The sequence below is a fragment of the Cyprinus carpio genome, chromosome B17 (genome assembly GCF_018340385.1).
Source record: "Cyprinus carpio isolate SPL01 chromosome B17, ASM1834038v1, whole genome shotgun sequence".
In the NCBI taxonomy this organism is placed as follows: domain Eukaryota; kingdom Metazoa; phylum Chordata; class Actinopteri; order Cypriniformes; family Cyprinidae; genus Cyprinus; species Cyprinus carpio.
In genome coordinates this window covers 4,560,798-4,575,420 of record NC_056613.1, presented here as the reverse complement: position 1 = coordinate 4,575,420, position 14,623 = coordinate 4,560,798, and the positions used below count along the sequence as shown (strand labels likewise).

Genomic DNA, 14,623 nt, shown 5'->3' with positions numbered 1-14,623 from the left:
CCAGTTTCCTTCTCGTCCATTCTCATTTTTTTTTCATGCTTTGTGATTCCTTGCCGTCTCTTCCTTGTTTGAATTTCCTTCTCCTCTTTGTTGTGCCACCAGCTTCTCTCTCTAAATAAAGTAATCAAGCTCAGCACTTTATTTTCCTCGGTGTGCATTCTCACATGACAGGTTTTCTTTCTCTCTGTGGCTTTAAAAGAGAACATGGGTCTTTAAAAAAAAAAGCCTGTCCAAGGAGGTAAGAGCCAACCTGTGGGAAAAAGCAATCAGAGAAACACGAAACCCATATTAACCCACAGGACGACATTTAGCTCTCAGACCAACACTGATCCTGCCTCTGAAGACAGGAAGAATTTCATGGGCTGAATCTCAAGTATTGTCAAGGGCATTTCCAGGTGAAAAAATGAAAAGAATTAAATATATGTGTAAGTGTATGTGTGTGTGTATTTATAGAGAGATAGAGAGAATGTGTGCTCAACTGTCTTAAAAATAATGGCACTTTCCAAAAAAAATCTTATTGATCATAAATACAGACATTTTATTTATGCAAACTTTGTTTTATGTATTTTCCTTTTCATTCTGAAGTGAAATATGACTTGTTTTGGTGATTCACCTCATAAGATTTGCAAACCTGCAGCAGTCACTCATCAAGCAAACAGATTTTAACATCCTGTTTAAATAATCTCTTTTGCTCCCAGCATGTCAAGGAAAGTAAGTGCGATCTGCCTAAAAAGTGTCTTTTGTATCGTTTTAAATTGGTTAGCATGATCTTGGCAAACTGAACCCGTCCGAGGGTGATTAATTGCCGCAACATTAGACAAGCACTGCAGTGTTGGAGAAATGGCCTTCACAGTAACGTTAGATGAGCTGGCAACCCAAGACTGTGAAAACAGTCCAGACTAAAAGCCCTTGGATGGAACCCGATAAACCCCTTCAGCTGAGGACCCTCAGGCCCCTTCATTACAGCATACTGACGTGCCAGTATAAATACATATTTCAGCTTCAATCTGAGCTGATTTGGGTTTAACGCCTGATACTGCTCATGTGAAATGTGGTGTAAACACTGAGCTGTTCAGACAGACAGCGGGGAGTGCACACAGAGGGCACATTAATGGACGTCCTGCGGCAGCGTTTCAGGGTGCGTGCTCATCCTCCTCGGATGAATAGGGTGAACGTCACTGGTAGACGACCTCAGTGTCCTTTAGCTGAACTCCATATGGTAATACACAGTGCAGTTTAAGTACACTGAATCCTTAAGCGATAGGTTGACAAGTGTGGAATTTTGAGATAATCACCTGGTATCTAATTGTTACATTGTGGCAGTTCTCATATATAAATAGATAAAACACAAAATTCACATTTAAACATTTTTTAAATATTTGGGGAACTTTCCAAGCATGTTTCAATTTATTTAAAGTAAACATTTTGTAAACAGTAAAGGAATACACCTTACACACCTGAAAGATCATTTCATTTTGTGCTGAACTTACATTTACTGAATGTTCTTGCATGCTGTGCTACGATGCATGATTTTACACTTTATTTAGTAATAAAAAGATTAAATATTGTGTTAAACCTTAATTCTAATAATGAGAATCATTAATTTGCAGCATATTTGTGGTGTTTGTTTACTTTTATATTAGTTCATTTTATTATTGGCTTTAACATCAGCCACTTTTGAAACAGGCAAAATGAAACTTGGTTTGAAAAAAAAATCATAAAATGTTGCATTGATTTATAAATGACAATTTATGTAACAATATTTTTACTAATTATTTACACAAAGCAATGTTACCTCATTCATGAAACACATATAAAAAACTAATTTGTCTATTTATGAATTAATAAGAACAATTAAATAAATGATCTACACACATTTGATTTGTATGTTTCATCCCAGTTTGATCAAGCTTGCTGAAAAATGATACTGAATTTGGCTTTGTGTATGAGGGAATTTGATCTTTCGCTGTCTTTATTGTTTCAGGAAAAGCCAGACGCCACCTAAAACATCTGTTGCTTTTACTGGAAGTGTACAACCAGAAGAGCCAGCTTTCATGAAGCCACCAAAGAAACAGGAGAACCAGGCAGAACATATATGTGTGGCGTCTTCCAGCTCGGCTGTGCAAAAAGCCAATGAGATGCTGCAGGATCTGGGGCGGCTTAAAAATGAGATGAGGAGTCTACTGCAGGTGAGAGCTTCAGAAATCAATGCTAACTTTCACACTCTGATAGTCTTGCTTTGGGTTTAGTTACTAGAATAGATCTCTGCAGTGGCATTGTCCAAACCAATTAAATCTTGAATTGCTGTCTTCTACCAATTTGTCGATATTCTCAAACAGGTCGATGACTAAAAAGTGGCTTTGCACATCTACATACTCTAACCATACATAGTTATATCTAAATGATTTGAATGCTCTCTGGCCGCTGTCAGAGAAGTGTCTCTCTCTCTCTTTCTGTCTCTCTCTCTCTCTCGAACTGAGACAGCCAAGTCACTATTCTTGCCGTCTGTCCAGTTTTTGTGGAATGTCACTCACATTACAAACTATTATGTGCCTGTCCACAATATCCCATAATTTTTAGGCCATTTTACGAATACAAAAGTGTTGTACAGGTACTAAAATTTTTCCGCTGGTACATATTATTACTCGCTGGCCTGTATTCTTTGCATATATGTGAAGTCCAAACTTAATTTTGTAGTTTGCAACTAAGACTCTGCATCTCGGTCCTTGTCCTTCCAGACTGCTGATGCGTTTCCTGTGCAGAATGCCAAGTCGACCCAGAACAGCAGGAGCAGCCATCTCGCCCCCTCCGCCAAAGCCCTGCCTCCTTCCACAACCCCCGTCTCCGTGGTAGGTTCCCATGGCAACCCCATCCTCTGCAGTTCCAGGTTTACGAGCCTTCTCCTCTGTGCAGTTTCTATCCACAACAACAGAATGACACAATTGTACCTTTTGTATCCTGCAATTTCAGCCCTGCTGTTATTCAGAGACCGCTCCGATAAATCAGTGTTATCACTCGTTTACACCTGGGCTTCAGAATAAATGTGCGGCGCCCCTCCCAAATGCAGCCACAGCAAATTTCGGGATTCGTTTTGTTAAGATTGTTTCTTCTTTTTTTTTTTTTTTTTTTTTTGTCAGAGTCAATAATTGCATCCACCAATTTTGGTTCCAAATTGTATGCGTTCAAAATGTTGAACTATAGAAATGATACATTATACTTTTATGTGTCTGTCTGTCCATGCGTCCATCTGTCTTAAGAACAAACTTATACGAACAGACAGCATGCTAAAGCCGTCATGCTGCTATTTTCTCCTTCTCAGAAGGCGATGATGTAGTCAAAACATCCGGTAATATGGGTTTTCCAGAAAAGGTGTGTACTCCCTGGACTGTGCCTCACGTAAATACTGCCGTGTATTGTGCATGTTATTTTTTGACAGACCTCAATTTCAGGAGATTCAAGTTATGTGGATTTAATAGTAAGGTAATGATATTTTTTATCCGACAAATATTAAGTGAAGTGAGTTATGTTGTTTGGGGGAAACTGATTTTTGGGTGATTATAAAATGAGCTGGATGCATTCTGAATGCTTTTTGCGTGATCAGTATACTTGTTTCACAGAATGAAGTTTATTTCATGGCTTAAATAAATTACATGTTTGGCTTGTCAAAAATTTTACATTCAGCTGTGGCAAATTCATTGAATTAATTTTTTACCAGGAAAGGAATAGTAAATATGCATTTTATGTTGTTTTTATCGTCTCTTATAACAAAAAATGTTATTTAAAATGCAGATCTAAATAATAGTTATACATATAGTTACACTGTATATATATATATACATCTAAATGTAATAGATAGATCGATAAATAGAACTCACTCTACTCTACAATTGGCAGATCTCGTAAACATCTTGCGGATGTGCCCCCATGCCCTCTTTTGCTTAATAACACTCAGTATATCATAAGAACAGAAAGTACTGCTGTAAGAAAATCTATCGAAGCTCCTGATTAATAGTATTCTAGCGCCTCCGATGTGGCTGAATGTTTGACAGGAGCACAGGGTTGAGGTTAGAGAGTCCCTCGTCAAGGCGAGCCTGCCAGAGCTGCATCTGCCGGCTCATGTAATGGATTTATGGAGCTCTCAGACAGATTTATATTCAGGAGAGGATGAGAGGGAGAGACAGCCAAGGACCCTCGACTGCCCACTTTCGAGAAGGAACGTGACACGTATACTACAGGGAAAGATGCAGCAGTTCAGGCGAGATTTACACCGGGCTAGTACAGCAGTCACCTGTATTTGATCTTGAACTTGCACATTTCTAGTTTTTTAAAGGAATTAACACTTTTATTCAGCAGGGGTGCATCAATTTAATCAAAAGTGAGAGTAAAGATGTTACGAAATATTTCTATTTGAAATAAATGCTTATCTTTTGACTTCTATTCTTAAAATAAATCAAAGTTTCAACAAAAATATTAAGCAGTATATGGGAAATGTTTCTTGAGCAGCAAATCAGCGTATTAGAATGATTTTTTAAAGGATCATGTGACACTAAAAACTCATGATGCTGAAAATGCAGCTTTGCATCACAGGAATAAATCACATTCTATAATAGATTAATATAGTCAAAACAGTTATTTTAAATTGTAATAATATTTCTAGGGCTGTCAAATGATTAATCACGATTAATCACATCCAAAATAAAAGTTTTGTTTTACATAATATATGTATGTGTACAGGGTATATTTATTATGTATATATAAATACACACACATAAATTATATATTTAGAAAAATTTTACATGTATATACATTTATATATTTATATTCTTATATTTATATATATATATAAATATATTTAATATATAAACATAACATATTCTTCTTAAATATATACATGCATGTGTGTGTATTTATATATACATAATAAATATACACAGTATACACACATATAGTTTATTTTTGATCAAATAAAATCAAATAAATCATAAAAAAAAAATTATTAAAAAAATATAAATAATATTTCACAATATTTCAGTTTATTTTTGATCAAATAAATGCAAAGACATCTTAATAAAAATTTTCTTAATGATTTATAATTAATTATTACAATAATATTTATTTTGTATTATGTTAGTAATATATATATATATATCACCAATCAGCTATTTAATAAGAATGAAATCTGTTTTGGAGTGAGACAAAAAAAAATCCTGATCGTTGAGCTCTGAAAATGCTTCCGAACGCCTTTGGAAAAAAACAGCAGCACTCACCCTAATGGCTCATAGCAGCATTCCATTAAACATATTTATCATATTTATTCTCTCACAAAGACGGTTTGTTTTTCCCCTCAAAATATACACAGTCATTTAAATGCATCCAACATCTTTCAATCTTCCCTCCTCTCTCGCAGCCCCCAGAGCCGGTTGATGCAACTGCCATCAGGGCTGCTCCTTTAAACAGACCCAGCATTCTGAAGAGCATCCAGCCACCCACATCCATGTTTGAGGATGCAGGACTGGTCCTGAGGCAGGTGAGGCAGAGCAAGAAGGTTCTGGAAGAAAACCTGGAAACCATTCTGAGAGCCACAGATGGAGAGGTGCTTCACACGCAGTTAGAGGCACTGTCGAAAAACAGGTATGATATGTCCTTGTACACAAAAGTAGCAAAATATTGTACAGTATGGACACTACCTTGATGGTATTGGTCATTTTTTTGTTTACCGTTTCATTTAAATGCCATTGTACAAGAATACAGTGATCACCGAAACAGTACTGCCACAGTGCTTTTTCTGTAAAGGGTAGTCTTTTTTTCTTTTATTTTCGATTTCTCATGAGTATGAGTGTGGACATCAGGGGAAAATCCAGCAGAAGAAATTGCTAGTCGTAAAGTGTAGCGCTGTAGCAAATTTCCCTGTGCCTCTGAGAGCGCTGCTGGTGAACTTCTGCATGTTTTCATGCCTCTGAAAGTTTGGCCATGCTGAGGCGGTGAGCCGATATGCGATTTTGATTGACAGCTGGCCTCAGAGCACACTCCAGGCAGGAAAGGGCGAAGCCAAACGGAACCATCACCGTGATTGGCATCTGTCAGAGGAGGCCTCTACCCAGATGCTGTCAAAGCGACGCTCCATCTCAATATATTCCCCCCGTAACATCACCTCTGAGAGCAGGGCATGCTACCACCTGAGGTTAACAGCTCTGCCATCACATTAAACCCCACACAGAACATTATATTAAAGTTCCTAAAATGGAATAGTTCAACTAAAAATTAAAATCAAAAACAAAATCTATCCAAAACAAACACATAACAACCCTTTAACTCTTTAAAAATGTTTAGATCTATCTTTCACAGAACAAACCCTTAAAAAATTAAAAAATCTAACAACCAATCTATCTATCTATCTATCTATCTATATAATAACTATCTATCTATCTATCTATCTATCTATCTATCTATGTCTATCTATCTATCTATCTGTCTATCTATCTAACTCTATCTATCTATCTATCTATCTATCTATCTATCTATCTAAACTCTATCTATCTATCTATCTATCATCTATCTATCTAACTATCTTTCTATCTATCTATCTATCTATCTAACTCTATCTATCTATCTATCTATCTATCTATCTATCTATCTATCTATCTATATAAACAATAACATTTTAATTCTGTTACAGTGTGATAGGTGATTAGTAATTAAATATGCAAAAAGCAAAAAAAAAAAACACTATGAAAATGTCATTTTAATATAAAACCATAAAGATCTATATATGTATGCATCATATTTTTTTCTGGTCAACATGAGGTTGAGAGTAAATAATGACAGTATTTTTTGGTATGGAAAAAGCCTGTGTGAAATGTCTTCTTTTGTGTTTCACAGAAAAAAAAATAACCACATTTTGAAATGAGTTTAGGTATGACACTTTCATATTCAGGTCAGTGCAGTCACCTCGGTCACAGCGTGGTGTCGTCGGTATAGACTCCACCAGGAGATTATGTCACTGTGAATTATGAGTGCGCATTTGTTTGCAGCTTTTAAAACGCATAACACTCAGAGCCAGGCGAAGCGGTGAGAGGGATGTGTTTGCTGGGATAGAGTCTGTCAGAGAGGAGTAACGCTTTATAGCAGGAGGTCAGACTCAATCTTACCATTCTGCCTGCTCTCAATGTGACATTACCCCAGATCCCCCAGGCACAGAGCAGCTAATGGCTTGTGATACACCACGAGCCGTAGTCGCTGCCCACATCATGCACATTTCCAGAGATACAGAGAGATAGAGACGTGGCAGCGGCAGAGTGCTAAAGCAGCAGTTTAAAAACTGAAATGGAGAAGGCCGCCCCAGGACTGCTGTCTGTTATAATGATGCGGAGGCTGTGAGAGCAGAAAGAACAGCAGTGTTCTCGCTCTTACCTCAGGCTCAGAGCAACGTCAGTGCTGGAAAGATCACAGGGAACCGTTTGATAGCCAAATATTTTACAGTATTGTAATTAGTGGTCGACTGATACACACTGGGCTACAAACGTCTGAGGCCACTAGTGAAAATGCTTCAGTTTTACCTTTTTTCTAATTTAGTACAAATTTGATAATTACAAATTAAATTGTCAGCGTGACAAATTTAGTAGAATGTTGAATTTGTGACTCCTATTGCTTTAACAACAACAGCATTCAAGCTGACATGAACAAAACCTGATTTCCAAATTGAAAATGAGTTTTTGAAACACAGGGTGTCACGCCCATGGACTCTGTGTGTGTTTTCCCTCTTGTTTGATTGTGTTATTTGGTCCAGGTGTGTCATTAATTATCTTCATTTGCTCCAGTATTTAAGTCCTAGTCTGTGCAGTCTGTCTCTGTGGGGTCTACCAAGTTATGTTTGTGTGTCATTCCTCGTTCCTGTTGTGGATTTTCCCCTGTGTTTAACGCTTCTCCGCCTCTCCTGCGTTCCTTCCGGCAGCGAATTGTGACACAGTGTTTCTTTTTAAATAGATAATATTTATTATTTATTTATTTATTTATTGTTGTTGTTGTTTTTTATTATTATTATTATTATTAATAATAATAATAATAACAACAGCAATAAGTGGTTTAATTGATGATGACCATAAAAAATATATTTCTGGATAACTAACAATAAAAAAAAAATTTATTATTATTATTATTATTATTATTGTTGTTGTTGTTGTTGTTGTTGCTGTTATCGTCATCATTCTCAATAACAACAATTTCAGCAATTTCTGGATATCTAATTTGCTAATAATAATAAAAATAAAATAATAATCATAAAAAATTATAATAATTATTTAATTTTAAAAAAAAAACAATAATAAATAAAAAATAATATCAACAATAATACATTTCAGTAAAAAAAAAACTATAATAAATAAAAAATAATATCAACAATAATACATTTCAGTGTGCTATTTATAATAACAACATTGGTTGTTGTTGCTATTGCTGATAATAAGCACTAATAATAATAATAATCAATTATTATTAGCATGTTTGTGTCTCATTTGCTAATAATAATGATGGTAATGTTTTTTGTTGTTGTTGATGGTGGTGATGATGATGATGATGATGATGATTATATTATATTATAACTGAGAGGGGAAAGCTAGCGCTTCTGTTAATTTGGAGGCATAGTTTTTAGCTGACATATTTTAAATATATTTATATCATTTGATATGGCTGATAAATGACCAAATATAAACTTACATATCAACAGTATCATATCTAAATCTAATCAGTATTTTAATATCGTTTTAAATATTAAATACATAACACTGATTGTCAAATGTGTTCTGTATTTACATGAAATGATTTTGTCCTGTTTGTTTTGTTGACACTGTGCTTTAGTTTTAAGCTGAAAGCTTCACTGCAGCACAACACCGGTGGGGTCTGCTATTTGTCCCCCTCCGACACCTCTCAAACCCGTCTCAGTATCCCAACTCCTCAACCAAAATGTCAGCCTCAATGTTAATTGTCTCCAAAATGGCAGGCGCAATCAGCCCCGCGTGTGCATGAAAACACAAGCGCGCTGATTGATGCGGCTGCCTCTCCCTGCTCTAATGGCTTTGATCTTTTCCTCAGCTGAAAGGTCGCAGGGATTGAGGTGCCAGATGCTGTTCTGCTCTCCTCCGTTCACAGTTTTAGCCCGCGCCGCAGTGAGAGAGCGCTTCACGTCGTGCTTTATGCACAGGGCTTGATGGATTCATTCATTTGAGGAAGTGACACTGCAAAACGAGTCTGAAGTTCGATTTTATTCCCGCCATCCATCGCGGTGAAATATTAATGAGGGCATTTGCAAACGTGAAACTTTCAGATCTCTTTTTATACTCCTTCATTATGCGCCGCAACCCCCCTCCGAAAAAGTTACACCTCACACTTGGGTAAAGGCAATATTTTCTCAGTTTGAGTTTCAATGACTTTGTAATTGTAATTATCCCATGTACTGAAAATCTCATGAAGGCTGTTGCATAATTCAACAGATGGCGGAGACTTTGGCTTTCGGAGTCAGTAGTGAGATTTATCACTCCTCTCGCTGCTTCGAACTGACTTTTCTTGATGTTTCCTGCCGTCTCCGCTCATAATAGTTATGGCTTCCTTCTGTCAGTGGCTGAGGCTTGGAGTTCAACCTGGATCATCTTACATCATAACTTTCAAGTGAAAAGACGGTTGTATTATCGAGTTATGTAATTGGTAGTTGTGTCAACTGCTCCTCAAAGAGCACTTGATGATTCTGGTAATTACCTTGAGAATTACATCCATTATTAACCTCAGAGATTATGTGCTTTTATCATTCATCGGGGACCAAGTGTTTGGGTTTGATGTCTGCTGAAGTCATTGATTTCTAGACAGTTATACAGATATTGTGTAGAGTATTTCGCTTTGAAATGGTTCCGCTTCTGTTTTTATTCGCTTTTGATCTTACTGTACTTTAGCAATATAGTACCAGTGGTTTTATGTGTTTGTGTTGCCAGTGCATCATTTCTGTAAAATCTTTAAATGTTTTTGAAAGTCTCTTATGCTCATCAAGGCTGCTTTTATTTGATTTAAAAATACAGTAAGTGCTGTAATATTGTGATGTTATTACGATTTATGTTTTATTTTTTATTTTTTTTGGAAATTGTGATGCATTTTGTTTTAGATTGAGTAGAAAGGTCAATTATTTGAAATGGAAAACTTTTTTGAAGGAATTTTAATTAAATTAATGTGTCTTTGCAGAATAAAATATTAATTTCTTTAAAAAAAAAATGTCCACCCAAAAATTCTGAAAATCAAAATTTTGTCATCATTTAATCTCGCTCTCATGTTCAAGAGAAAAAAAATATGCCTACATATGCAAAAAAAAATTTTTTTGGTGCCTGATTAAAAATTGCTTTATAGATAGATATTTTTTAAATATTTTATCTGTCATTTTTGGTAGCGTAAAATTTGTAGCAAACCAGCTTTTAAATAAAACTATTTCAACTCTATACGGTACACTCATAACTCTTATTCTGATATTTGCCCATCAGCATTGATAGAGGCTTCTTTTATCTCTTTCTGGAGCCTCTAAGAGTTGTTACATGCGCTCATTTCGTTCTCTCCAGATCTCTCATGAATTTCTCAGTTTTTTTTGCGGAGGGAATGTGAATAAAGCGAGGTGCTAAATAGTCTTTACGGCTCATTTTCCACTTTTTCCCCTCCCGAGAAGCCCAAATTTACTGGATAATAAGGAGTTTAAAGGGGCTCAGTTGAAGAACGGTGAAGAAAATGACGGGTAGTCAAAAGAGGTTAATTGAAGGTCATTCTCGCTGCTTGAATCAATTGTGCTCCATTTGGAATCACAAGTGTCTTCAAGCATCATCTGATTAGGTGAATCCATCACACGGCAGACGCTCAGCAGACACACGGGATGCGTCGCGCTGTGACAGGGCTTTTATGGGCAGCCAGGGCCTTCATCTGAGAGGCTGTTTGTGTCGAGAGCGGCTTGTGAGATTTTGCGGGCAGCTGTGTGTGTCCGTGGATCAGTGAGTCCTTGTGTCCTCTGTTTTTCTGTGGCTAACTCTTTGTGTCTGTGTTTGTGGACAGGGTCCACTGGATGTTGGGTAAGGATCAGTAGAGCTTCATTCTCTTTGTGTTTTTTTTTTCCATGGCCAGCTGTTGTAGGTCTCAGCCCAGGCTCAGAATCTGCACCGCTCTGACACTTTTCTCTCATCAGCATCTCCACCAGGCTCTGGCCTCTGGCTCCATTGGGAGGCCTCCCTTTATGCTGCACTGTGTGTAATATCTATCAACCCACAATCCAAACTCTCTTCCTAATTGCACTTATACATTGGATCGAAAAGAGTATCCATTAATTTTGTGGAAAAAGCTAATAATATTTTTTCTATTTTCTTAATATAATACAAATGGATTATCCATTAACTGACTTGTCAGTTAGAGAATATGACTACATTAGCAGATGTTAATAATAATAATAAAGATAATAATATTTTTTCTATTTTCTTATTATTTTACAAATATTTTAATATTGTCATATTTAATAATTAGTTTTAATAAAAATAAGTTAATAATAATTATTCTTATTTTTTTTCAATATTATAATTATACATATATTTTATGTATGTTCTTATTATTTAATTGTTTTTTATTTTATTAATTGTGTGTGTGTGTGTGTGCGCGTGATTAAAAAGATATATATATATATATAAAAAAGTGTGGGTGTGTGTGTGTGTGTGTGTTGTTCTTTTTCAATTATTTAAAATGTTTTTTATTTGTTTAGATCTATATTAATTATGAAAATGATGATAATAATAATAATATAGATGTTATATAGATTATAGATATTATGTGTAGATATTTAAGATAAATATCTAGATAATTAATTGTATATTTTTTAAATAGTTTGAATTTTATTTTTAAAATATCCTTTTCTCCTTTTAATTATTTCAAAAATATTTTTATATTTTATATCTATTTAATAAATATATGGTATTAATGATAACTATAATTATGTTTTTCTAATTATTATGTATTTAATTGGTATGTGTTTATTTGTATTTAATAATAGTTTGTTATTAATTTATTAGTATTTTTTTAATGGTTTGATTATTAGCTTCAGTGCATTAATGCTGACATTCTGACAGTGTTCTATACTTCAGCAGCTCAGCAAAATCCTATCTGAAAAGTTACAATTCTTCCAAATTAAATCAGTGCTGTTGTTGCCAGACAAATTTAGATGAATGTCTTTGGCACCATGTCCTGCTGTTTTTTGAGCATCCCCCAATGAGTGTAGCATTTTAGGGAAATATGTTGTGGTGCACATCCCTAGTTGTCCCTCGTTCCCTCGTCTTTTGGCTTCAGGAGTGTCACTTTCAGAAACCCTTGCATTTTTTCTTTTAGGTTCTAATGATATCCCTTCAATGGATTTGCACCGTTTTTTGGCGTAGCATGAACTCTAGTGTGCCCTTAAACACAAACCCACATAAGCACACACTTCCTTTTTCAGCTCTTATAAACCCTCTGAGCAGAAATTCAGAGATGAAAAGAGGAAAAGGGAAGCAAGCATTAGATACATGGGCTGTTGGCGGTTCAAAGCAGCAGTTGGACGGCATGCTGGGATTGTCACTCGTCTCCTCATCTCTATGATTTATACAGTGCAATAAGTGATGCAGAGATGGGCTAACAGGCCAATAGACAGCAGGGCATTAGCATAATGTGTGCAGCGGAGAAACGCTGGAAGACTGTTGCGTCTTTAAACGCAGTATGCCACATTTAGATTAGCTCTGCCTGCAGATGTCTTCCCTCATTGAGATTGGGGATCTCAGGCATTCAGAATATGAAAATAAGAAAAACTATGCTCACAGAAGTCCAACAAACTGTGTTTGTTTTTGTCCTTGTTTATGCCAAAATATGTACCGCAGCGCAGATCTGGTTTCCAATCCGTTCAGTTCATTTAGAAGATTAATCTAACTGTTATCTTACAGTTGAAGATTGGATGCACGCATTTTTTTCATGTTTTGAAATACATTTATCTCTGAAGGAATTTAACTTAATCCAGGAAGAATTTTTTGTAGATATCAATAGTTTATAGTTTTTACTTTTAATTAACAAGCTACTGGAGCAAATATGATTTTTTTTTAAGTCACAATACATAAGTAAATTCACATATTTTAAATTAAATTTGTCATTAAAAGTAGCCTATAAGATATATTGTTTGGATATGAAAGATGTTTAGTACTTATGCAACTTACCATAAAAAAGTTCAATGCATAAATTAGAAAAAGTACAGCAAGGTCTAATAGATACGGTATTGATCTCTTAAAACCAATGCATTTTTTAATCATAAAAAATGCATAACATAAAACAGCACATTGCCTTCAATAACAATAATACATATTGTACAGCCCTAATATTGACATTAACGTTCAAAAGTTCAGGTCAATTTTTTTTTAATTTTTTGAAAGAAGTCTCTTCTTTTACCAATACTGCATTTATTTGATAAAAAAATACTGTAAAAACTGTAATAGTGTGAAATGTTAGTATAATTTAAAAAACTGTTTTCTATTCATATATCATATCATTCTTTATTATACTATTTTATGTTCATTTTTATATTAATATATTTTCAAATGTAATTCATTTCTGTGATGCAGTGCTGAATTTTCAGCATCATTACTCCAGTCTTTAGTGTCACATGATCTTTCAGAAATCCTTCTAATATGCTGATTTGCTGCTCAAGAAACATTCATTATTATTATCAATGTTAAAAACATTGAAAGCCATGTTATGTATATTTTTTCAGGATTTTTTTAAATAATAAAAATTTACAAAGGTTTTTTAACATATTTCAACTGTCACTTTTGAGCATAGTAATGCATCCTTGTTAAAACAATGTAAGTCTCCATTTCATGCACTGCACACATTCAATCCATTTAAATTCTCTTAATTTAGCTTGGCTTTATTTAGGAATTCATGATAAAAGATTTGTGTTTGTGCATTCCCTTCCAAATACTAAATGAAATTCACAGCTCGGGGTAAATTCTTCTCTAAAAGTAGCTAAAAATTGACCCTGAACCTTTACCATATAAAGCACTAGAATGACTAACCGTGCCTGGAGCAACACAACAAGGTTTCCCATCAGGAAAAGTAGCTCTGTTGCTCGAGTTTATAGATGAATCGTTTTTTCTGTCATGTCTTTGAAGACGCTGACGACTTGTCATGTGTCTCGTCCTGTAGAGATGTCCGTGAAGAGCTGAGGATAAAGAAGACAGTTGATGCCTGGATCAATACACTCAGTAAGGACATTCAGGTGAGTTGAACTGAAAGATTTAGTCTCTTTTTCTGCCTTCAAATGCAATCTGGTGTTTCTGCACAATCTGTCACTGTTCTTTGTTCTCCAAAATACTGGTTTAAAAGAGAAAATATCTGAATAATCATTAGTGCTTTTTGCCTTTGATAATGCTTGGCATTGAGCAGAGGTCTGCAATTGCTTTTCCAAATAATCACGTTTATGATTATTTACCTGGGAAACAATAAAATGGACAAAAACTCACTACATAGCACATCAAAAATGTCTGCATTTTTTTTTTGTTTATATTACAGTGCACAATCCATTGAGCACACATTCAAGTGTTTCTGA

General features: G+C 35.1%; 1 protein-coding gene across 5 annotated transcripts in view; it reads left to right on the top strand.

The window, feature by feature from the left end:
- The window catches only part of kiaa0586 (KIAA0586 ortholog), a 108,647-nt gene that overhangs the window by 37,933 nt on the left and 56,091 nt on the right, over positions 1 to 14,623 (top strand). For all 5 annotated transcript variants that reach the window (XM_042743270.1, XM_042743269.1, XM_042743265.1 and 2 more), the window contains 4 exons: positions 1,985 to 2,189; positions 2,739 to 2,849; positions 5,408 to 5,631; positions 14,221 to 14,293. In XM_042743270.1, coding sequence (XP_042599204.1) covers positions 1,985 to 2,189; positions 2,739 to 2,849; positions 5,408 to 5,631; positions 14,221 to 14,293 — 613 coding nt within the window. The remainder of the gene's footprint in view (positions 1 to 1,984; positions 2,190 to 2,738; positions 2,850 to 5,407; positions 5,632 to 14,220; positions 14,294 to 14,623) is intronic.